We start from the raw sequence: 23,856 nt of genomic DNA on the forward strand, positions 1-23,856 counted from the left end.
AGGAGTAAGGTGCTGCCGCAACAGATCTCTGCTGTTAAGGCTTTACCTCAGCAGACCTTAGTGTCTGCCGACCCCAAGTTGACTCTACTGCAGTCCATGCAGTCACAACTTGCGGTCTTGATGCGTGAGTGTCAGGCTGAGAAGGTTACACCTCCTCCTGCGATCGCTCCGCCTAACCGCAGTACTGCCTGCCAGGCGTACGATGTTGAGGCTCCTCAGGATACCTTACCACGCTCTGAGTTTACTGTTTCCAGTGGTGTGCAGCTCCCTCCGCCTTCCTTAAGGCAACCTCAGCAATGGGAACAGGAAGCTTATACCTTACTTCCTCCGCTTCCACTTGCAGTTCCACCAGTGAGGCAACACTCTCTTGAGGTACAACAACCTCTCCCATCCATGAGTCAGACTCCTCAGCTCTCGCTGCAGCGAGCTCAACCCTCCTCAAGGCAAGCACCTCAACACCTTAGCCTTGCGCCTCAGGAACCTCAACTCGCGGGACAATTACTGCGTTGTGCGCAGCCACTACCTCATCGCTCACAGCTCACACCTCAGGAACCTCAACTCGTTCCTCAGGAACCTGCTACTGCGCATCCACCAACCACTCAGCAAGCGCAACTCTTGAGTTCAGACACTCATGCCAGGAGTCAGCCTCCTCCACCCATGCGCCTACCTTCTGCTACTTCTTTGGATCAGCCTTTGCAGCCTGAGCCTCAGGTGTTCCCTCAACAGAGTCTTGAGGAGGAAACCACAAGTATTGTTGTTCCAACTCGTGCTGATTCTGCTGTTCAGCATACCTTACCGATCTCTTCGCTACACTCTGGTGATGAGGTGTCTGATGATGAGGCTGCACACCTGGATCCCTCATCAGACGTGGATGAATCCAAGTCTTCTCCACCTTCTATTGACTTTCGTAAGGTCTTGGCTCTTTTTAGGGAGGTATACCCAGACCACTTTGTCTCTGCTATCCCCCGCTCTCCGCCATCTGAGTTTTCGCTGGGCATGCAGCAAGCTAAGTCTACATATACTAAGCTCGTCTTAGCAAGGTCCTCTAAGAGAGCGTTAAGGATTTTAGGGGAGTGGTTGCAGTCTAAGCAACAACTTGGAAAGACTTCGTTCATGTTTCCCCCGACTAAGCTCACTTCTAAAGCGGGCGTTTGGTATGCCACAGGAGAGGAACCAGGCTTGGGAGTACCTGCCTATGCCCAGGCTGACTTCTCAAGTCTGGTAGACTCTCCTCGTAGAACAGCAATGAGGCGCTCTAAGGTTTGCTGGACCTTCTCAGACCTTGATCACTTCCTGAAGGGTGTTTTTAGAGCATTTGAGATGTTCAACTTCCTAGACTGGTGCCTGGGGGCCCTCAGCAAGAAGACCTCCCCTGCGGACAAGGATTCTGCCATGCTCTTAATGTCCTGCATGGATAAGGCCATTAGGGATGGATCTGGCGAGCTTGCATCGATGTTTGTGTCAGGGGTTCTTAAGAAAAGGGAGCAGCTTTGTACCTTCCTTTCCTCCAGCATCACACCTTGTCAAAGGTCTCAACTCCTTTTCGCTCCGCTCTCGAAGTTCCTTTTTCCCGAAGAGCTTGTTAAGGACTTGTCTGCTGCCCTGATACAAAAGGACACACATGATCTTGTGGCCTCATCGGCTCGTAAGACTAAGGTTGCCACCTCAGTCCCCAGGACTTATCGCACCCCAGTGGCTGATACTCCTGCTACGAGGTTCATTCCGCCCTTTCGTGGTAGAGCCCCCAGCCGAGGAAGCTCCCGTCCAGACTCTTCCAGGAGCAAGTCTAGGAAAAATTCCAAGGCTTCTAAAGGAAAAAACTGACTCTCCGCATCTCCAGACAGCAGTAGGAGCCAGACTCAAGATCTTCTGGCAAGCCTGGGAAAAGAGAGGTGCAGACGCCCAGTCTGTCAGTTGGCTGAGGGAGGGTTACAGGATACCATTCTGCCGCAAACCCCCTCTGACCACATCTCCCATCAGCCTCTCTCCCAACTACAAAGAAGAGGACAAGAGGCTAGCGTTGCACCAGGAGGTGTCGCTCCTTGTACAGAAGAAGGCAGTGGTTATAGTCCGGGACCATCAATCCCCGGGCTTCTACAACCGTCTCTTTCTGGTGGCCAAGAAGACAGGAGGTTGGAGACCGGTGCTGGACGTCAGCGCGCTCAATGCGTATGTCACCAAGCAGACGTTCACGATGGAGACGACGAAGTCGGTCCTAGCAGCGGTCAGGCAGGAGGACTGGATGGTCTCGTTGGACCTGAAAGATGCCTACTTTCACGTTCCTATTCATCCAGACTCCCAACCTTTCCTGAGATTCGTTTTTGGAAAGGTTGTCTACCAATTCCAAGCCCTGTGTTTTGGCCTAAGCACAGCTCCTATGGTGTTCACGCATCTGATGAGGAATATAGCAAAATTCCTCCACTTATCGGACATCAGAGCCTCCCTTTACTTAGACGACTGGCTGTTGAGAGCCTCCACGAGTCGTCGCTGTCTGGAGAGTCTCAACTGGACTTTGGACTTAATCAAAGAACTGGGTCTGTTAGTCAACCTAGAAAAGTCTCAGCTCATTCCCTCCCAATCCATTGTGTACCTGGGAATGGAGATTCGGAGTCAGGATTTTCGGGCTTTTCCATCGGCCCCAAGGATAAGCCAAGCCCTAGATTGCATCATGAGCATGCTGAAGAGGAGCAGTTGCTCGGTGAGACAGTGGATGAGTCTCACAGGGACCCTTTCATCGCTGGCCCTGTTCGTCGAGCTAGGGAGACTCCACCTCCGCCCTCTTCAATTCCATCTTGCAGCTCATTGGGACAAGGGTTTGACTCTTGAAGCAGTCTCTATCCCAGTCACCAAAGAGATGAAGACCACTCTCTTGTGGTGGAAGACCAATCTCCTTCTCAGGGAGGGCCTATCGTTGGCTATTCAGACCCCCAATCTTCATCTCTTCTCAGATGCATCGGACTCGGGCTGGGGTGCGACCTTGAACGGACAGGAGTGCTCAGGAACGTGGAACGAGGAACAGGGAACGCTCCACATCAACTGCAAGGAGCTACTAGCAGTTCATTTAGCCCTGTTGAACTTCAAGTCCCTCCTGCTAGGCAAGGTGGTGGAGGTGAACTCCGACAACACCACAGCCTTGGCTTACATCTCCAAGCAAGGAGGGACCCATTCGAGGAGCCTATACGAGATCGCAAGGGACCTCCTCATTTGGTCAAGAAGTCAAAACCTCACTTTAGTCACGAGGTTCATTCAGGGCAACATGAACGTCTCAGCAGATCGCCTAAGCAGAAGGGATCAGGTCATTCCCACGGAATGGACCCTCCACAAGAGTGTGTGCAACAGACTTTGGACCTTGTGGGGTCAGCCTACCATAGATCTGTTTGCCACCTCCATGACCAAGAGACTTCCGCTGTACTGTTCCCCAGTTCCAGACCCAGCAGCAGTTCATGTGGATGCTTTTCTGCTGAACTGGTCCCATCTCGACCTTTACGCATTTCCACCGTTCAAGATAATAAACAAAGTCCTTCAGAAGTTCATCTCGCACGAAGGGACACGGCTGACGCTGGTTGCTCCCCTTTGGCCTGCAAGAGAATGGTTCACAGAGGTACTTCAATGGCTGGTCGACGTCCCCAGGACTCTATCTCTAAGAGTGGACCTTCTACGTCAACCTCACGTAGACAGGTTGCACCCAAACCTCCACGCTCTTCGGCTGACTGCCTTCAGACTGTCGAAAGATTCGCTAGAGCTAGAGGCTTTTCGAAGGAGGCAGCCAGTGCGATTGCCAAAGCAAGGAGGGTTTCCACTCGTAGAGTCTACCAATCTAAGTGGGAAGTCTTCCGGAGCTGGTGTAGAGCCAATGCAGTATCCTCTACCAATACCTCTGTGATCCAAATAGCTGACTTCCTATTACATCTTAGGAATGAGAGATCCCTTTCAGCCCCTACGATTAAAGGGTACAGGAGTATGTTGGCTTCAGTTCTCCGCCACAGAGGTTTGGACCTTTCTTCCAACAAGGACCTTCAAGACATCCTTAAGTCTTTTGAGACTTCTAAAGAGCGTCGTCTACCCACTCCAGGCTGGAACCTAGACGTAGTCTTAAGGTTCCTTATGTCACCTAGGTTCGAACCTCTCCAGTCAGCTTCCTTCAAGGACCTTACCCTCAAGACTCTTTTTCTCGTCTGCCTTGCAACAGCTAAAAGAGTCAGTGAGGTTCATGCCTTCAGCAAGAACATTGGTTTCACGACCGAATCTGCAACATGTTCTTTACAGCTCGGATTCTTAGCTAAGAATGAACTTCCTTCGCGTCCTTGGCCTAGATCGTTTGAAATACCTAGCCTCTCCAACATGGTAGGTAACGAGCTAGAGAGAGTTCTTTGCCCTGTCAGAGCTCTCAAGTATTATCTTAATAGGTCTAAACCTATTCGAGGACAGTCAGAAGCCTTATGGTGTGCCATCAAGAAACCTTCGAGGCCCATGTCCAAGAACGGGGTTTCATATTATATAAGGCTTCTGATTAGAGAAGCCCATTCTCACTTAAAGGAGGAAGACCTTGCTTTGCTGAAGGTAAGGACCCACGAAGTAAGAGCCGTAGCTACTTCGATGGCCTTTAATAAAAACCGTTCTCTGCAGAGCATAATGGATGCAACCTATTGGAGGAGCAAGTCAGTGTTTGCATCATTTTATCTTAAAGATGTCCAGTCTCTTTACGAGAACTGCTACACCCTGGGACCATTCGTAGCAGCGAGTGCAGTAGTAGGTGAGGGCTCAGCCACTACATTCCCTTAATCCCATAACCTTTTTTAACCTTTCTCTTGAATGCTTTTATTGTTGTTTTTATGGTTGTTATGGTAGGCTAAGAAGCCTTCCGCATCCTTTTGATTTGGCGGGTGGTCAATTCATTCTTGAGAAGCGCCTGGGTTAGAGGTTGTGTAGAGGTCCTTTAGTAGGGGTTGCAGCCCTATATACTTTAGCACCTTTGAGTTGATTCAGCCTCCAAGAGGAACGCTGCGCTCAGTAAGGAAGACGAACTTAAAAAAGAGGCAGAGTAACGGTTCAAGTCGACTTCCTTACCAGGTACTTATTATTTCATTGTTATTTGAGATAACTGTTATATGAAATATGGGATACTTAGCTATCCTTTAATCTTGTACACTGGTTTTCACCCACCCCCCTGGGTGTGAATCAGCTACATGATTATCGGGTAAGTTTAATATTGAAAAATGTTATTTTTATTAGTAAAATAAATTTTTGAATATACTTACCCGATAATCATGATTTAATTGACCCTCCCTTCCTCCCCATAGAGAACCAGTGGACCGAGGAAAAATTGAGGAGGTGTCAACAAGAAGTACTATAGTACCTGGCCACAGGTGGCGCTGGTGAGTACACCCCCTTCTAGTATTGTGATAGCTGGCGTATCCCTCCATAGAATTCTGTCGGGCAACGGAGTTGACAGCTACATGATTATCGGGTAAGTATATTCAAAAATTTATTTTACTAATAAAAATAACATTTTTCTCATATTTTTTAGAAAATTTTGTACTAAGTCTCCTTCATATTTTATTAGTTTTATACTAGTGTATTATTTTCTTCTTCTACTTATTCTTTACCTTCACATGCTTTGTAATTTAGAAATATATTTACAAAATTCAGTATTCTTTTTTGTACTTTTTTCAGTGGTAGAGATAATTTAAAGAACATGCCGTACTTACCTAATTAGTAATTTTGGTAGAATATCTTATTTCAGCACAGTGTACTGACTTTTTACTCAATATATTTTTTATGCACACGTTTTCTAGTTTTTTCTCCATTTTATGATAAGGTTGCAGGATGCCAGAGAACTTCAAATCATTCATTCATTCGTTATGATAAGGTTGCAGTACAGTATTTGCTTCTAAAGAAATACACCTAAAACTAATATTTCTCCAGATCTGAGAGCAGTGGTACTTTTAGGAATATGCCAAATCAACCATCTTCAGCACGCAGTAATACATCATCTGTGATTGAAAGAGAAAACCAAAGAAAGAGAGCGGAAATTCGAAAGTGGATGAAAGAAAAGAGGAAAGAAAGAATTAAGAAATCTTCTGAATTGCAGAAAAAGAAGTCAGGATCACAGCTTTTGGGCCAGAAGGATTCAAATTTACAGGTAATGTTATGGGATATTTTTTAGAGTGAAATACAGTACAGTACTGTATTTACAAATATAGTACTATTACAGTATTCTTATTCTTATGAAATACTCTTACAGGTTTTGTTTATTCACGGAAATATTTGAAACTAAGGACTCATTCATATAAATCATAAGACTCTGTGTTTAAAATATTAGTTTAATTTCATGAAATACCAGTTCATGGATAAGATGGCACTATGTAAATTGAAAAATAAGAATCTCTCCAATCTGAAAACTAAGTTCAAGATTCACAGAAAGAAATGGTGAGGAAGAATAATTTTTTATGAACACTGACTGGATGAAATTTATACAGTAGTGATTTTTTTTACTGGGAAAATGAGTAATAGTTAATCGGTTGATATAAAGGAGTTTGATCTTATCATTGATTTACACCTAAATCCTCTCATATAGCTAGCCAGTAGCTGGGAGCAAGGAATTGCATTCAAAATGTCAACCAGGTTATGGTTACAAAATCAATTTTCACTAATTTCGGTACAAGAATGAAACTTGTCTTTTGTATTTTATTTACATAGCTACTTGTGCACTGCGCATAAAGTTAAATTAATTACTGTATTGTACTTTTGAATGTGATATTTTCTTGTGATAATGTTATCTGAGCTAGTAAACTTCAAATTGCATACAGTAATTCAATTTGCAAATTGCCTGAGTTTAAAACAGAAAAATTAAGCAAATTAAAGTAGACTTGAACTATATATTCACCTAATTTTGCATTTCTTTATTAACTTTTGAGAATAAGAATGACACTCACATTGATGAGAAAATCTAAGCTTGTATGTAATATAAAACTGTCCTTGAAAAATCAGTGCTGTTTATGAGTAATTCTCCTCACTCTATAGCAGTCAGGGCAAGAACGTGGAATAACTGGAAAAGAAATACGTTCCAGTAACCGTGAAAAGGAAGAGAGGAGAAGACAGCTGAGAATCCGTCTTCAGAAAAAACTGGAAAAGGATATGAATGAACTTCTTGATGACCATAGTCAGCAAGCATCATCTCATAGAGATCTCCTTCACAGTTCACCTTCATCTTTGAAGACAAAGTCACCACAAAAGGTATACTCAAAACCTTCTACTTACAGATCTATGACCCCTTGGAAAGAGGATGGTGACAAAAGTCGCAGACACACAACAAAAAAGAGTTTTAATGAAACTTTTACTTCAGACAAAAAGAACTTGACAAATTTTAATGAAACATATACTATTGCTAAAAAGAACCGGCCAAACTTTAATGAGACTTTTTCCATTGGAAAAAAGAATCTACCAAGCTTTAATGAAACTTATACCCTTGCTGAAAAATACCTGGCCCAAGAGAGAAATACCTCTGCGATCTCAAATTTCTCAAAATTAGATGATCCTAGTTTTCATGCTGTGTCCCCGGGCATTAGTTCACGAAAGACTAGATTACTTCCTAGTCAGAAGAATGAAGGTGAAGGACACAAGAATATTGAGGTAGAATTAAACAAATTAACAAAGTGTATTGAGTCAGTGGACAAAAATAGACTTTCAAAGCCAAAAATACCTCCTGCACAAACAGATAAGTCTGTTACAGGGTTTGGTGCACGACCCAAGAAATTGATGATGCATCAAAGGGCTTCAAGTGTAAGCTTACCTCTCGATAGAATTTCTGAGGTTGATTCAGACACTTTTTCATCTCTTTCTGCTGTGGATGAAGTTGAAAAAAGATCAGGGAATGGTTCCAGCTCTGACATATCCTGGAGTGTTCCTGCAGAAGTGAAGAAAGTGTTGTACGATTAACCTTTTCTGTGTTCTGTATCTCGTGCCTCACACTGAATACTGTGATGTGTAGGAAATCATTGGGATGTATTTTTAATCAGTTTACAAAGGATGTTTGAAGTACAGTACCTGAATTTTTTTTTATAATAAAAATGACAAATTTTAATTACTTTTTATTTCATCATATTCAGTTAGTAAATATTGGTATTGTCAATTTAAGGAATCCTAAACCCAAATTTTAGTCAGAAATTTTGAAATCTCATACATTAGTTAGGCCTACATTTGTATGCTATCTGTTTTCAGAAAGGTGACAGTTATTTTTTTTTTTTTTTTTTTAATACTCTACTCATTAGAAACCTATTTATGATAATTTATCACATAAATTGAATTTTAAACTAAGGTATGAAAATGAATGAAATATTACAACAATAGTACAATAAATATAAAAACATGGAACATTGGCAAAATAAAAGCAAAAGCTTGAGAAGGAAAGAAATAGAGGAAAATGTAAAAACAAAGTTAATTAAATATAGGAGGAGTAAAGCACAGGTTTACATGAATTATCATGTTAGGTTCTCAGTTTACTTACAATTGATCAAATTCCCATAATAGCTCTTCTTTCCTCTTCCTCTAGATAACTACAGAAGGCAATAAGAGAAATTGTGCTTATGCAATGAGTGTTGTGTGTCAAAAGAGCAAAAACGATCATGCAACATAAGTTGCCAAAATGTTCAAAATATGTTGTTGTTATTAACATTGATTTAGAGTGCTCACTGATTTAATTAAGCAGATACTTGTGCCTTTTGTAATATATGGGGTAAGACATTTGCTTGAATTTCTTGAGCCAAATTTTTCACTCTTTAATGTTACTACCTTTGTTAAAATATTCACACTGTGGGCCATACAGAAGCCTGTACAGTACCTTGGAAATTAGTCAATTTATTTAATTGGAAGCTCAATAACAGTATGAATTGAACAGCACTAGTAAATTTATATTCCGAAATTCAGGTTATCTGTAGAGTAAGATTTATATAGCACTAAATATCTATAAAGTAACACTAGTAAATCACTTGGTACATAATATGAAGAATATTAGTTGGTCTATACATTATTTCATTGCCCCTTGACTAGTGAATTGTGGAACAAGGAAAGATGATGGTTGAGGTAGGTACTGTAAAGTCATAGGCCATTTAAAAGTCGCATCATCATGTCAATGGAAAATTGTTCATATAAGATTTAGGAGTAGAATAACTGTCTTTAAAAGTTTGAGGGACCAGTTTGATGCCAGATTATTTCTAGAGCATCACACCCAGAAGAGGAAAATGAAGTTTTTCATATGAATTTAAGAAGCTGAACACAGTTCTGTTTAGTAACAAAATATAGCTCTTGACAGGCTGGAAATCTTTCAAACAATAGTTTGAATGGTTTTAATTCCATCACTGAAAATCCAATGCCTAAAACTAAATGTTGATGACTGCAGTGTTATTATATGAATAAGGAAAACTGCTGTATGTATGGTTGAATTCTAGAGGGTTCAGTACACTGCCGACAAGTGGAGTTGAACAGTAACAGTATTTTTATTTGATCTAAATGATAGGACGACAATATCTGGAATGAACCGGAGAGAGACATGGTTGAAGGGATCTATAATATCCATTCAACAAGAGAAAATTTCAGAAGTTAGTAGATATGGATACAATCAGGATTTGAATCACTAAATTCCAAGTTTTTTTTTTTTTTTTTACATTGTAGTTTTTTTTATCAGTACTGAATGTAGTTGGTGTGGATTTAAAAGATTGGATCGAGTGGCTAATTTAAACATTGAAGGAAACCTATGAAAATATTTTTGTGTGTAAATGTATCGGAAAAAAAGATATATCTTAGATGATTTCCACAAAGATTTTGTTACCATGAGAGGAATTATTTCCAAATGTTGTACATCAAAATAGAAAATTGGTTATTTGGAATAATACTACCAATCACTCAATGAATGCTGGGTGTAAAAGAATGGCACAAGAATGATTCTTAGATAAAAGTAGAACATTTAGAAGGGATCATTACATTGAGGCAGCGATAAGATCGCAAGATGTTTTGTAATTATTTCTTACTAAATCAGGACTTGCTGATTCCAGTGTTTGTAATAACTTGTGATAATATTTATACCAGTGAAACTGGCAGATCCATATTGCAAAATTTTAGTATAAATGAATAGCAGGGTATTAGTTACAGGTGTTTATGATTTTTTGTGAATGATAATTTACTTAGATAAGGAGAAACTGTCACCCAGTGAGCCAAAGTTGAAAAGATAGTGAGTGCATGAATGGAAAGAAGTGTCAGGAAGACTTGTGAGTAACAAAAGAGCACCAGTGTTTTAATTTGGGATTACATTGACAAGAGGGAGTTTGACAGGATAAGCTTTTATGTATTAATTGTATATTGTCAGGGAATGAAAAAAGAATAAGAGTAAAAAAGTGTTTTGGAAAGTCAGAATCTGCACTTGGGTTGTTTTCATCAGTAAGAAAGAATGGTTGTGCCATTTGATATAAATGCACAAGTAGGTGTTTGAAAAAGATAAAATTTTTGGCAAGTATAGAGTTAAAAAGAAAATGAAAATGGAAAAATCTTATGAATGCATGTTTGGAAAGACACTGGATTGTAGAAAATACAAAACTTTAAAAGAAAGAAAATTGTGATAAAAAAAGTTTCTTAAAATAAGGTGTTACCTCAGAGTAGATTGACACTTAATGGCCTTCCCAACCCCAGTGAAAAACCACATAGCCTTAGTCACATACCTCAATTCATCCCTTCCCATAACCAATAGAAATAGGTAAAATGATAGCTGTAACAGCTGTGGCATAGCTAGAAGCTGAGTTGGTGGCTGCAACTTTTCCTAGGGGAGTCCTTACAGGGGTCCATTTTCAAGTTAGCAGGAACATTAATAAATTAGAAGGGTGAAAAGGGGGTGCAGCTATGGGCCAAAAGGGGGCTGCAAATACCTTTTTGAATATTTAACTTAGCCGGTGAATATATATAGCTGCAACTCTGTTGCTCGACAGACAAAAAACTGTAAAAAACTCGCCAGCGATCGCTATACAGGTTGCGGGTGTGCCCATCAGCGCCAACTGTCGGCCAGATACCATACTCAATGTAAACAAAGACTCAATTTCTTCTCTGTCGACGTGTCGACAAGACGTACTTTACTCGCTGTTGAAACCTGGAGTTTTTCCCATCATATTTGGTGAAGTACTTTATTTTGGTTTTGAGCTTTCGCTGTGCAGGGTTTTTCTTCAAATAAATCCTTGAACTCTTTTTTTGTATCGGATTCATTGTTGATGACTTAGATCGTTTTTTGGAATTTTCCCTTGACCAATTCAAAATGGCTGACCTTTCACAAGTTCCCAAGTTTAGAAAATGCAATGCTAGGGACTGTTCTAGGCGTCTTCCAAAGGCTTCTCTCGACCCTCACACTGTTTGTTCCAATTGTCGGGGTAAAACCTGTCAATTGGAAGATCGGTGTGAGGAATGCGTGGGCCTTTCGGAATTCGATTTTATCGAATTTGAGAAGTACACACGCAGGCTAGAGAGAGATAGAGTAAGGAGAAGTTCTTCTAGGTCGATAGATTTTTCCTCTCCTCATGCCCCTCAACCTATTCCTTCCCCTGTAGTGGTTGTTCCTAACCCCCCTCCTAGCACTCAGGAACCATCGATGGCTGACATGATGCGTGCTATCCATGCCTTGGGGGAGAGAGTTGAGTCCCTTGCAAGTGACCGCAATCAACTCATGGCGGATGTTAAGGAGCTAAAGTGCCAAAGTGCCGCGGGAAGTGATAAAGTGCCTAGTGAAAGTGTTGTGAACAATGCGCTTGAGGGTTCGTCTGTTCGTGCCTGTCGTCCTCCTAGTCCGGGACCTCTTGCAAGCTCCCAAGCCCAGGGGAGAAGCAATGTCGTACGACGCATGGGTTCGAGAGGCCTTGATCAGCGAACAGACGTTCCCTCCATGGTATCAGGCGTATCTCCCCAAGATCGCCCCTACCTACGTAAGACGAGAGAGCCCGTTTTTACCTCGTCGTCCGAAGGTGTTTCTCGTAAGAAACTTTGGACCAAGGTCTCACGACCTTTAAAACGTAAGTCGGTCCCTTCAGGACAAGTCCAACGTCCCGGTTGTAGCCACTGGGTCAGTTCGGACTCGTTGCCGTCATCTGATGACTGCTCACCGCCTAAGAGAGGCAAAGCGGTACCGCCTCAGTCGCTAACCCCGTCTGTTGCCGCACCTGCTCCCGTAGACCCTAAATGGGCTTTGCTGCAAGACATGCAGTCCAAGCTTGCGTCCTTGATGGAGGACTTTAATGCGGAGAAGGTTGCTGCTGAACCTTCTGGCCAACAACCTTCCAAGCGGTCTGTTGTGCGTCCTGTTGACGCTGAGGTAACCTTCTCGCGTCTACCAGTTGAGGTGTTTCCTCCACCGATGCGACCCAGTGTGGGTTGCCAGCCGCACGTTGACGTTAAGCGACGCACGGAGGTGGTTGTTGACGTTCAGGACGTTCAGCAACCATCAGAGGTGACTTGTTTTGACGCGGTGCGTCAACCTCCGCAACCCTGTATGGTGTTGACTGCACAACCCAGACGGTCTAGACAGTCTCGGGTGGACGCTGTGCGTCCTCGCGCACCCATGGTTGTTGACAGTTCACAGACTGTGCAGCAGCTCCATGACGTTGCGTCCGGCTCCGTCACGCATGCACCAGTGCGACCGGACTCAGCGAGCCAGACGTTGCCCACTCCGTTGCCGTTTCCTCATCAGTTTTCAGATGAGGAACTACCAGATGAGGACGTTGCTGAACAACAAGACGATCAACCGTCAGAACTGGACGAGCCTAAGGCAACTCAACCATCATTGGACTTTAGAAAAGTCATGGCTGTATTCAAGGAGTTGTTTCCTGACCATTTTGTCTCTGTAGCTCCTCGTTCTCCTCCGTCAGAGTTTGTATTAGGCGTGCCTGCTACCGCACCTGCCTTTACTAAACTCGTTCTCTCACGCTCATCCAAGAGAGCTTTGTGGCTGTTAGGAGACTGGTTAGAGTCTAAGAAGAGTTTAGGGAAGACAGCATTTGCCTTTCCCCCATCTAAACTCTCTTCTAGATCGAGCGTCTGGTATGCCACGGGAGAAGTTCTCGGCTTGGGAGTTCCTGCCTCTGCCCAGGGCGACTTCTCAAGTCTTGTAGACTCTCCCCGCCGCCTTGCCATGAGACGCTCGAAGATTTGTTGGTCACCATCGGACCTGGACCACCTTCTTAAAGGGATATTTAGGGCTTTCGAAGTCTTTAACTTTTTAGACTGGTGCTTAGGAGCCCTGAGCAGGAAAATCTCTTCTGCAGATAAGGATATTTCTTTGCTCATTATGTCCTGCATGGACAAGGCCGTCCGTGATGGGTCCAATGAGCTAGCTGCCTCATTCACGTCCGGAGTCCTGAAGAAGCGAGAGTCTCTCTGTTCTTTCCTGTCTGCTGGAGTTACGCCATGCCAGAGATCTGAACTTCTCTTTGCTCCCCTTTCCAAGTGCCTGTTTCCTGAAGTCTTGGTAAAGGAAATTGCCGCATCGTTAGTTCAGAAGGACACCCACGATCTAGTTGCGTCCTCGGCTCGCAAAGCTCCCCCTTTGCCTACATTGTCTGCTAGACCGAGGATAGACACTCCAGCGTCTCGCTTTATTCCGCCCTTTCGTGGCAGAGCCTCCAGCAGAGGAGGTGCTCGTGCCGAAGGGAAACGAGGGAAGAGGAAAGGACCCAAGTCCTCCAAGGGCAGAGTCTGACTGCCCGCAACTTCAGACAGCAGTGGGAGCCAGACTCAAGAACTTCTGGCAAGCCTGGGAGAAGAGAGGCGCAGATCAACAATCTGTGAAGTTACTCAGAGAGGGGTACAAAATCCCTTTTGTACGCAAACCCCCACTAGCGACGTCCCCCATCGATCTCTCTCCCAGGTACAGAGAGGAAGAAAAGAGACAAGCCCTGAAACTGGAAGTGTCTCTTTTGCTAGAGAAGGGAGCGGTGATCAAAGTCTCGGACCTTCGATCACCGGGATTTTACAACCGTCTCTTCCTAGTTTCAAAGAAGACAGGAGGGTGGAGACCGGTACTAGACGTCAGTGCTCTGAATGTCTTTGTCACAAAGACGAAGTTCTCCATGGAGACCACAAAGTCTCGCTAGACCTAAGGGACGCCTACTTCCACATCCCCATTCACTCAGACTCCCAACCTTTTCTGAGATTCGTCTTCGAAGATGTGGTCTACCAGTTTCGGGCCCTGTGCTTTGGCCTAAGCACAGCTCCTCTCGTGTTTACGAGGCTGATGAGGAATGTAGCCAAATTTCTCCACTTATCGGACATCCGAGCCTCCCTTTATTTGGACGACTGGCTTCTCAGAGCCTCTTCCAGTCGTCGCTGTCTGAAGGATCTCAAGTGGACTCTAGATCTGACCAAGGAATTGGGACTCCTAGTCAATTTGGAAAAGTCGCAGCTGGTCCCATCCCAAACTATTCTGTATTTAGGGATGGAGATTCACAGTCTAGCTTTTCGGGCTTTTCCGTCGGCCCCCAGAATATATCAAGCCCTGCTATCCATCCAGAAGATGCTGAAAAAGGAACGCTGCTCAGTCAGGCTGTGGATGAGTCTGGTAGGGACGCTGTCATCCCTGGAACAATTTGTATCACTAGGAAGACTACACCTCCGTCCTCTTCAATTCCATCTGGCTTTTCACTGGAAAAAGGACAAGACGCTAGAGGCGGTCTCGATCCCGATTTCCGGAAAGATAGTCTTGTCTGACTTGGTGGAAGGACAATATCAACCTAAGAGAGGGTCTTCCCCTGGCTGTTCAGACTCCCAACCACGTTCTCTTCTCGGACGCATCGGACTTGGGCTGGGGCGCGACACTGGACGGTCGGGAATGCTCAGGTCTGTGGAACTCGAGTCAGAGGAGCATGCATATCAACTGCAAGGAGCTGTTGGCAGTTCATCTGGCCTTGAAAAGCTTCGAGTATCTCCTTCAAGGCAAAGTGGTGGAAGTAAACTCGGACAACACCACGGCCTTGGCGTACATCTCCAAACAAGGAGGTACCCACTCACTGACGTTGTACGAGATTGCAAGGGACCTGCTCATCTGGTCAAAAGGTCAAGACATCTCCCTAGTAACGAGGTTCATCCAAGGCGACTTGAACGTCATAGCAGATTGTCTCAGTCAGAAAGGGCAAGTAATTCCAACCGAATGGACCCTCCACAAGGATGTGTGCAAGAGACTTTGGGCCACTTGGGGTCAACCAACCATAGATCTCTTTGCAACCTCGCTGACCAAGAGGCTTCCAATCTATTGCTCCCCAGTCCCGGACCCAGCAGCAATACATATAGATGCCTTCCTCCTAGATTGGTCACATCTGGATCTCTACGCATTCCCACCGTTCAAGATTGTCAACAAGGTACTGCAGAAGTTCGCCTCTCACGAAGGGACAAGGTTGACGTTAGTTGCTCCCCTCTGGCCCGCGAGAGAATGGTTCACCGAGGTACTTCGATGGTTAGTAGACGTTCCCAGAAGTCTTCCTCTAAGGGTAGACCTTCTACGTCAGCCACACGTAAAGAAGGTACACCAAAGCCTCCACGCTCTTCGTCTGACTGCCTTCAGACTATCGAAAGACTCTCGAGAGCTAGAGGCTTTTCGAAGGAGGCAGCCAGTGCGATTGCTAGAGCAAGGAGAGCGTCTACCATTAGAGTCTACCAATCGAAGTGGGAAGTCTTCCGAGACTGGTGCAAGTCAGTTTCTGTATCCTCGACCAGTACCTCTGTAGCTCAAATAGCTGATTTTCTCTTATACCTGAGAAAAGGACGATCCCTTTCAGCTCCCACTATCAAGGGCTACAGAAGCATGTTGGCATCGGTCTTCCGGCATAGAGGCTTAGATCTTTCCAACAATAAAGATCTGCAAGACCTCCTTAAGTCTTTTGAGACCACCAAGGAGCGTCGTTTGGCTACCCCCGGATGGAATTTAGACGTGGTACTAAGATTCCTCATGTCAGACAGGTTTGAGCCGTTACAATCAGCCTCCCTGAAAGATCTCACTCTTAAGACTCTTTTCCTGGTATGCTTAGCCTCGGCTAAAAGAGTCAGTGAGATTCATGCCTTCAGCAAGAACATCGGATTTTCGTCGGAAAAAGCTACTTGTTCGCTGCAACTTGGTTTTCTAGCCAAAAATGAGCTGCCTTCTCGGCCTTGGCCGAAATCGTTCGATATTCCCAGCTTATCGGAGATTGTAGGCAATGAACTAGAAAGAGTCTTATGCCCTGTGAGAGCTCTTAAGTTCTATTTAAAGCGTACTAAACCTTTACGAGGCCAATCTGAAGCTTTATGGTGTTCAGTTAAGAAACCATCCTTGCCTATGTCAAAGAATGCTTTGTCATACTTTATCAGATTGTTAATACGAGAAGCTCATTCACATCTGAGTGAGGAAGACCGAGCTTTGCTTAAGGTGAAGACGCACGAAGTTAGAGCTGTAGCAACTTCCGTGGCCTTTAAGCAAAATAGATCTCTGCAAAGTATAATGGACGCAACCTATTGGAGAAGCAAGTCAGTGTTCGCGTCATTTTACTTGAAAGATGTCCAGTCTCTTTACGAGAACTGCTACACACTGGGACCATTCGTAGCAGCGAGTGCAGTAGTGGGTGAGGGCTCAACCACTACAATTCCCTAATTCCATATCCTTTTAATCTGTCTCTTGAAATGTTTTTAATGTTGTTTTTTATGGGTTGTCCGGAAGGCTAAGAAGCCTTTCGCATCCTGGTTGATTTGGCGGGTGGTCAAAGTCATTTCTTGAGAGCGCCCAGATTAGGGGTTTGATGAGGTCCTGTTGTATGGGTTGCAGCCCTTGATACTTCAGCTCCTAGGGGTCTGTCAGCATCCTAAGAGGATTGCGAGGCTCCGTAAGGAAGACGTACTTATAAGGCAGAGTAATCGTCTAAGTCGACTTCCTTACCAGGTACCTATTTATTTTGTTTTTGTTATATTGATAACTTCTAAAATGAAATAAAAACTCTTAGCTCATAAGATGTAAACATATTTAACTGGTCTCTACCCACCACCCTGGGTGTGAATCAGCTATATATATTCACCGGCTAAGTTAAATATTTAAAAATTATATCTTAATTATAAAATAAATTTTTGAATATACTTACCCGGTGAATATATAAATTAAACGACCCTCCCTTCCTCCCCAATAGAGACGCAGTGGGATGAGAAGAAATTGAGTCTTTGTTTACATTGAGTATGGTATCTGGCCGACAGTTGGCGCTGATGGGCACACCCGCAACCTGTATAGCGATCGCTGGCGAGTTTTTTACAGTTTTTTGTCTGTCAAGCAACAGAGTTGCAGCTATATATATTCACCGGGTAAGTATATTCAAAAATTTATTTTATAATTAAAATATCATTTTATTAATGCATGAGCTACAGTTCATTGCAGGAGGTGCACTGATGTCATTATCCTCCTACAGGACACAGGTGTTTTGGTGAGTATTGAATTTGAAGTCTAGAGAATACAAGTTTTGTATGATTTATTTTTCAATATTTTAAAACCAAAATGTTTGAAGACAAGAGTTTACCATAATTCAGGAATGTTAAGAGTGATTGTATGATTGGGAATATTGCAGGCTAATTTGAGAATACAAGTATTGCAAATGAAATGTCAAACATTTCAGGGTATGTGTTTATAAAATACTACTGTATAGGGCTACTGGTAATTCCCTGTTAAGGTGAAAGTGAATTGTAAGAAATTGTTTTGGCATAGATTTGTATAACATACTTAAACATATTTTAATACAGGACACACACACACACACACACACACACACACACACACACACACACACACATATATATATATATATATATATATATATATATATATATATATATATATATATATATATATATATATATATATATATATATATATACACGAGATTCTCTTCTACCTTCACTAAGAGGAAAGTAGCCACTGAACAATTACAGTACAGTAGTTAACCCCTTGAGCGTGGAATTGTTTGGTAATCTCAATGCTGTCAGGTGTATGAGAACAGAAGAGAATGTGGAAAATAGACCAGACTATTTAGTGTGTTTAGGAAAAATGAGCCGTAACCAGAGAGATGGATCTAATGTAGTACTGTCTGGCCAGTCAAAGGATCCAATATCTCTCTAGTGGTAGCATCTCAATGGGTGGCTGGTGCCCTGATCAACCAACTACCTATATATGGTCATGTGTGTCAGGGTGACCAGCTTTTGAAAATTGAAATAAGAGACACTTAAATTAGAGAGGCAGTTGAACAATATTGAGTCAGACATACAACTTACGTGACAGTATGCACGTAGTAATGTAGCGCAAAGTCCCTCTCACCTGTGTCCATATTGTCGAGGAACTTCTTCATTGACTTTCTTTTTGTATTGAAATGTGTTCGATGTAGATTTTGTTACAAACAGTTGTTCATTATATATGTTAAAGCATTACAATATTGCCATCGAGTATGTTTGTGCAGCTCTGAAGGTTCTTATAACTAAACTTTCACTAGTATTTTGTAATTCACATTCAACTATTGAAAATACTGGACAAAAGGCATACCGTGGAAGGTCCCATTAAATACAAGATGGCTGGTCACCCGGGTTCTCAATGGCCTCACAGACCCCAATGCTAGGCTATACAGTACATATCAAATTCATCAATTTGTAATCAAAAGTTTTGAGAATATTTGTGATTGGACGTTCTCAAAAAAGGTTTTTGACCATGATCACCATGTAGGCCTACACCTATAACTTTATCTCGACATCAGGAAATGAATTTACAACCTATTTGTCATTAATAGTTTGTTAAGAGGACATGCACTTTATTAGGTTAGGTTAGGAAATGGAATGCCAAAGTTTGAAAATTTTATAGGTTGACCTATTCCACAATCGGTTTTGCTGATGCTGTTTTGATTTTTAACAGTTCAATGATTCCAATTTATAAAGGAAACTGAGAAGAAAGCAAGAAGTTTTCGTCCCTGGCCAAATTTTATTCTAAATGTGGTATTTTCTTGCTGATGGCACTTCTTCTGTATGGCCTATTGTTTTTAAGCCATTGTTATAATAATGTTTATAACAAAACAAGCATGAAAAGGAAATTAGGGCCTATACATAACTTATACATTGATATTTACCATGTAGCCTAATTTTTTAAGGGGGCTTCTCACTTGTAGTTTTTTTTTCTTTCTTTTTAAACATGAACTCAAAATTCTCAACTGTACCAACCATATTTCACACAATTGTACATAATTCCTTTTGTATATATTATGCTTGTATCTTCACTCTTCCCTCGCACTAAAACGAACATGAAAATTCATGTCTGGTCTTTCCTCTGTAATATTGTCTGTCTTGTGAACTTGTTATGTCCTGTTGCCTTGAGATTTTGTATATAAGGAGAGAGTTCTACAATAATATAACTCAGTCGTTTCCAACCTGCCTTTGAGTTCACAACCTTACTCGGCGCCGTCACATTGGTGACTCCGGAAGTCGACTCGCTCCCACTGCCTTCCACCCCCACCTCCCTCGCCCCTCCATCGTTGGTACTATGACGGAGACGGACTCTACTACAGCAGTTGGCGCTGCGGCCACCCCATTGAAACTTTCACCATTCGCCACCGCAGAGGCGTTTGCTTGGTTTCAACGTGCAGAAGTCCACTTCCGTATCAGGGGCGTGACTCGCTCAACCACCAAAGCGGATTATGTTCTCGTGGCGATACCCGAGGACACCTTCCCAGAAATATCCGACTGGCTTTGTGAACAAGGAGACACCCCAATAGCGTATGACGCCCTCAAAACATACCTTCTGCAGCAGTACTCGCCGTCGCCAGCCGCCTGTATAGCAAAGCTTTTTCAGCTCTCGCAACAACCGTTGGGGGACCAAAGGGCTTCGCTTGCCCTCAGGGAAATGACCAGTATCGCTCACCTTCAACCTGCCGCAGACGGCTCTCCTTGTGAGGTGAACCTACTTCGTGCCCTTTGGATACGCCGTTTACCCGAACCTGTAGGCGCTGCCATACCCGATGTCGATAGTTTACCCATAAAGGACTTGATGACCAAAGCCGACGCCCTTATGGACAGCCACTTCAAGACCTCCATCAACGCCTCCACCCCTGACGACGAGGATGCCTATTCAACGTCAACGGAAGCTGACATGAATGCCGTAGGACATACACACCTACCTCGTGACGTGCCGAAGCGGCGACAAAGCCGCCCACCACCCACCAATCGCTCGCGCCCCAACGAACGACTTCTACAGCCACTTACTACCTCCCATCCGCCGCAGTTTTTCTACTACCACTTCAGATTCGGGGCAACCGCGAAGAAATGTGCCAAGGATTGTCAGTGGCCAAAAAACGTGTAAGTAGGCCATCGCTTGTGGCGGTGGCCTCCCATGTTTCTAATCTTTTCTTTTTACAGGATGCAGGAACGGGTGTGCGATTTTTGGTAGATACGGGTGCTTGTCGTTCTCTTTTGCCAAGGAAACTCTTCAAGGCACGACGTAGTCTGTCTACATCTGCCGACGTCCGCTTAGTAGCTGCCAACGGATCTGCGATACCCACCTACGGTTACGAGAACCTCACATTATCGTTCGGAAACGGTAAATTCAATTGGGAAGTTTCTCGTTGCTGACGTCACAATGCCAATCCTCGGTGCGGATTTCCTCTCTCATTTCCACCTTCTGGTCGATGTCGCCCACCGACGATTGGTCAACGCGGACTCGTACTTGTCGACACCTCTTCAACCCGCCCCCTCTAACCTTGCTCTCCACATCGCGCACCCACGGATGCCTACGCCCACCTCCTCACGTCGTACCCGGAAGTTTCCCGTCCAGAACTTCGCCAAACGCCCACGGTTCCTGCCAAGCACGGTATTTATCACCATATCAAGACGACGGGACCCCCAGTCTTCGCAAAATTCAGACGTCTGGCACCGGAACGATTGGCAGCCGCCAAACAGACATTCGCCGAAATGGAGAAAATGGGCCTTTGCCAAAAGGCCTCCAGCCCATGGTCGTCGCCCTTACACATCGTTCTGAAGAAAGACGGCTCCCTCCGTCTGTGCGGGGATTACAGGCGCCTGAACATGCAAACAGAACCGGATCACTACCCCCTCCCAAACATTGCCGACGTGACCTTCTACCTGCACAAAGCGAAGGTTTTCTCTACGCTCGACCTCCTGAAGGGGTATTATCAGGTGCCTATGAACCCAGAAGACATCCCCAAGACCGCCATCACCACTCCGTTTGGTACATACACCTTCAATTACTCCTGTTTTGGCCTTTGTAATGCTGGGGCAACGTTTCAACGTCTCATGGATGGCATCTTAGGGGACCTCCATTTCTGTGTATGTTATGTGGACGACATACTTGTGTTCTCCTCCTCAAAAGAGGAACACCTCTGTCACCTGCGCATCGTGCTCGACCGCCTGCAACAAAACGGCCTTGTAGTCCGGTACGACAAGTGTACCTTTGGCGCCAACGAAGTATCGTTCTTAGGGCACCGCATCACTCCTGAAGGTGTCCACCCCCTCCCTGAGAAGGTAGCAGCCGTTCAGAACTTCCCCGTGCCCTCGACCGTCAAAGCTCTGCAGGAATTCTTGGGCATGATCAACTATTATCACCGTTTTCTACCAGCCATTGCCGCCACTCTTGCTCCCCTCTACGCCTCCCTTAAGGGCAAGCCGAAGGACCTGAAGTGGGGTCCCCTTCAAGAAGCAGCCTTCTGCAATGCAAAGAAGGCCCTATCAACTGCTGCGGCTCTCACTTTTTCTATCCCACACGCCCCTCTCCTTCTCTCCACCGATGCCAGCGACGTCGCTATTGGTGCAGTACTCGAGCAGGTGGTCAAAGGCTCGCCCCGCCCATTGGCCTTCTTCAGCAGAAAACTGTGCAAGGCAGAATCGGGTTATTCTACCTTCGATCAAGAATTGCTGGCGGTGCACTTGGCTGTCCGTCACTTTCGCCATTTCTTAGAAGGTACGCCCTTCGTCATTCGCACAGACCACATGCCTCTGGTGCACGCCTTCACTCGACAGTCTGACGCCTGGTCCGCCCGTCAATGCCGACATCTCTCCGCCGTGGCTGAATACAATTGCACCCTCCAATACGTCCCTGGAAAAATGAATCCCGTTGCCGATGCCCTGTCAAGAAACACGTTGGCTGCCGTTCAACTGGGATTGGATTACAACGCCCTGGTTGAAGCCCAACGACAGGATCCAGAGTATCAAGCTTGTAGGACATCCTGCACGTCCTTCCGTTGGGAAGACTTTCCCCTTGAAGACTCCAACACCACCCTCCTCTGTGACGTCAGTACTGGTAGACCGCGACCTTGGATTCCTGCTCCCATGCGCCGACAGGTGTTTGATTTCATTCACGGCCTTTCACATCCCTCGTGCCGTTCTACTGCACAGCTGCTGAAGGCAAAGTTCATTTGGCACGGCATTTCTAAGGATGCTAAGGATTGGGTCCTCGCCTGTACTTCTTGCCAAACTTCCAAAGTACATCGACACACGGATTCAGGAGTGGGCACCTTTCCTCAACCTCAGCGTCGTTTCGCACATATTCACGTCGACGTTGTAGGCCCCCTACCCACATCACAAGGACATCGTTACCTGTTTACCGTCATCGACCGCTCCACTCGTTGGCCTGAAGCCATTCCCATGGAAACTGCAACGTCCGCCTCATGTACATCTGCCTTACTCTCTGGATGGATTTCAAGATTCGGTATCCCTGAGCATATTACTTCTGACAGGGGAACCACTTTCACCTCTCATTTGTGGACGTCATTAGCGAATCTCCTGGGCATCACCCTACATCAGACAACGGCCTACAACCCCGCTGCCAATGGAATGGTTGAACGTTTTCATCACACCCTCAAAGCAGCTTTGATGTCCCGCTGCAAGCATTGCAACTGGTTTACTCAGCTTCCCTGGGTCCTCCTGGGACTAAGGACCACTCCTAAAGACGCCCTCGACGTCTCGGCAGCCGAAATGGTGTATGGCGACCCGTTGGTCGTCCCTGCCGAATTTTTTCCTTCTACAACCTCCTCCGACGATCTCCAGCGCATACGTCACGTCGTGGGAAAATTTACTCCGTGCCGCCAGACTTACAAGCCCCCAGCGAAGCATCACATACCAACGGACTTGCACTCTGCAACGCACATCTTCCTGCGCAACGACACCAGCAAGCCACCACTAACGCCCCCTTACACGGGCCCTTTCCTTGTGATCCGACTCAGTCCGAAAGCATTCCTCCTAAACATTCGGGGCAAAGAAGACTGGGTCTCCATTGATCGTCTAAAACCTGCTTATCTTCTGCCAGATGACCCGCCTACAGTTTGCCTCTCTAGATCAGGGCGCCCTGTTTAACATGTACAGTATGTCATTTTTAGGGGGGGAGCCATGTACCAACAGTGTTTCACACAATTGTACATAATTCCTTTTGTATATATTATGCTTGTATCTTCGCTCTTCCCTCGCACTAAAACGAACATGAAAATTCATGTCTGGTCTTTCCTCAGTAATATTGTCTGTCTTGTGAACTTGTTATGTCCTGTTGCCTTGAGATTTTGTATATAAGGAGAGAGTTCTACAATAATATAACTCAGTCGTTTCCAACCTACCTTTGAGTTCACAACCTTACTCGGCGCCGTCACACAACATTATATCACAAAATATTCATGATAGTGATTGATAGAAATAATGATAATAAAAGTTATATATATATATATATATATATATATATATATATATATATATATATATATATATATATATATATATATATAAAATGCATTTCTTACTCCTAAAATGGAAAAGTTTTATTAGTGAGGGGAAAGTCTGTAACCCATAAACATT

The 23,856-nt window shown here is 44.3% G+C and overlaps 1 protein-coding gene across 2 annotated transcripts in view; it reads left to right on the plus strand.

Moving 5' to 3' along the window:
- Positions 1-8,083, plus strand: part of LOC137654637 (uncharacterized) — a 115,949-nt gene extending 107,866 nt beyond the window's left edge. The window contains exons 21-22 of one of the 2 annotated variants that reach the window (XM_068388441.1): positions 5,926-6,142; positions 7,024-8,083. In XM_068388441.1, coding sequence (XP_068244542.1) covers positions 5,926-6,142; positions 7,024-7,938 — 1,132 coding nt within the window. In that variant the 3' untranslated portion in view covers positions 7,939-8,083. The remainder of the gene's footprint in view (positions 1-5,925; positions 6,143-7,023) is intronic. The other variant, XM_068388442.1, reaches the window with a different exon arrangement.
- The last annotated feature ends 15,773 nt before the right edge of the window (positions 8,084-23,856 follow it).

This window comes from Palaemon carinicauda, chromosome 15, assembly GCF_036898095.1.
Source record: "Palaemon carinicauda isolate YSFRI2023 chromosome 15, ASM3689809v2, whole genome shotgun sequence".
Classification (NCBI taxonomy): Eukaryota; Metazoa; Arthropoda; class Malacostraca; order Decapoda; family Palaemonidae; genus Palaemon; species Palaemon carinicauda.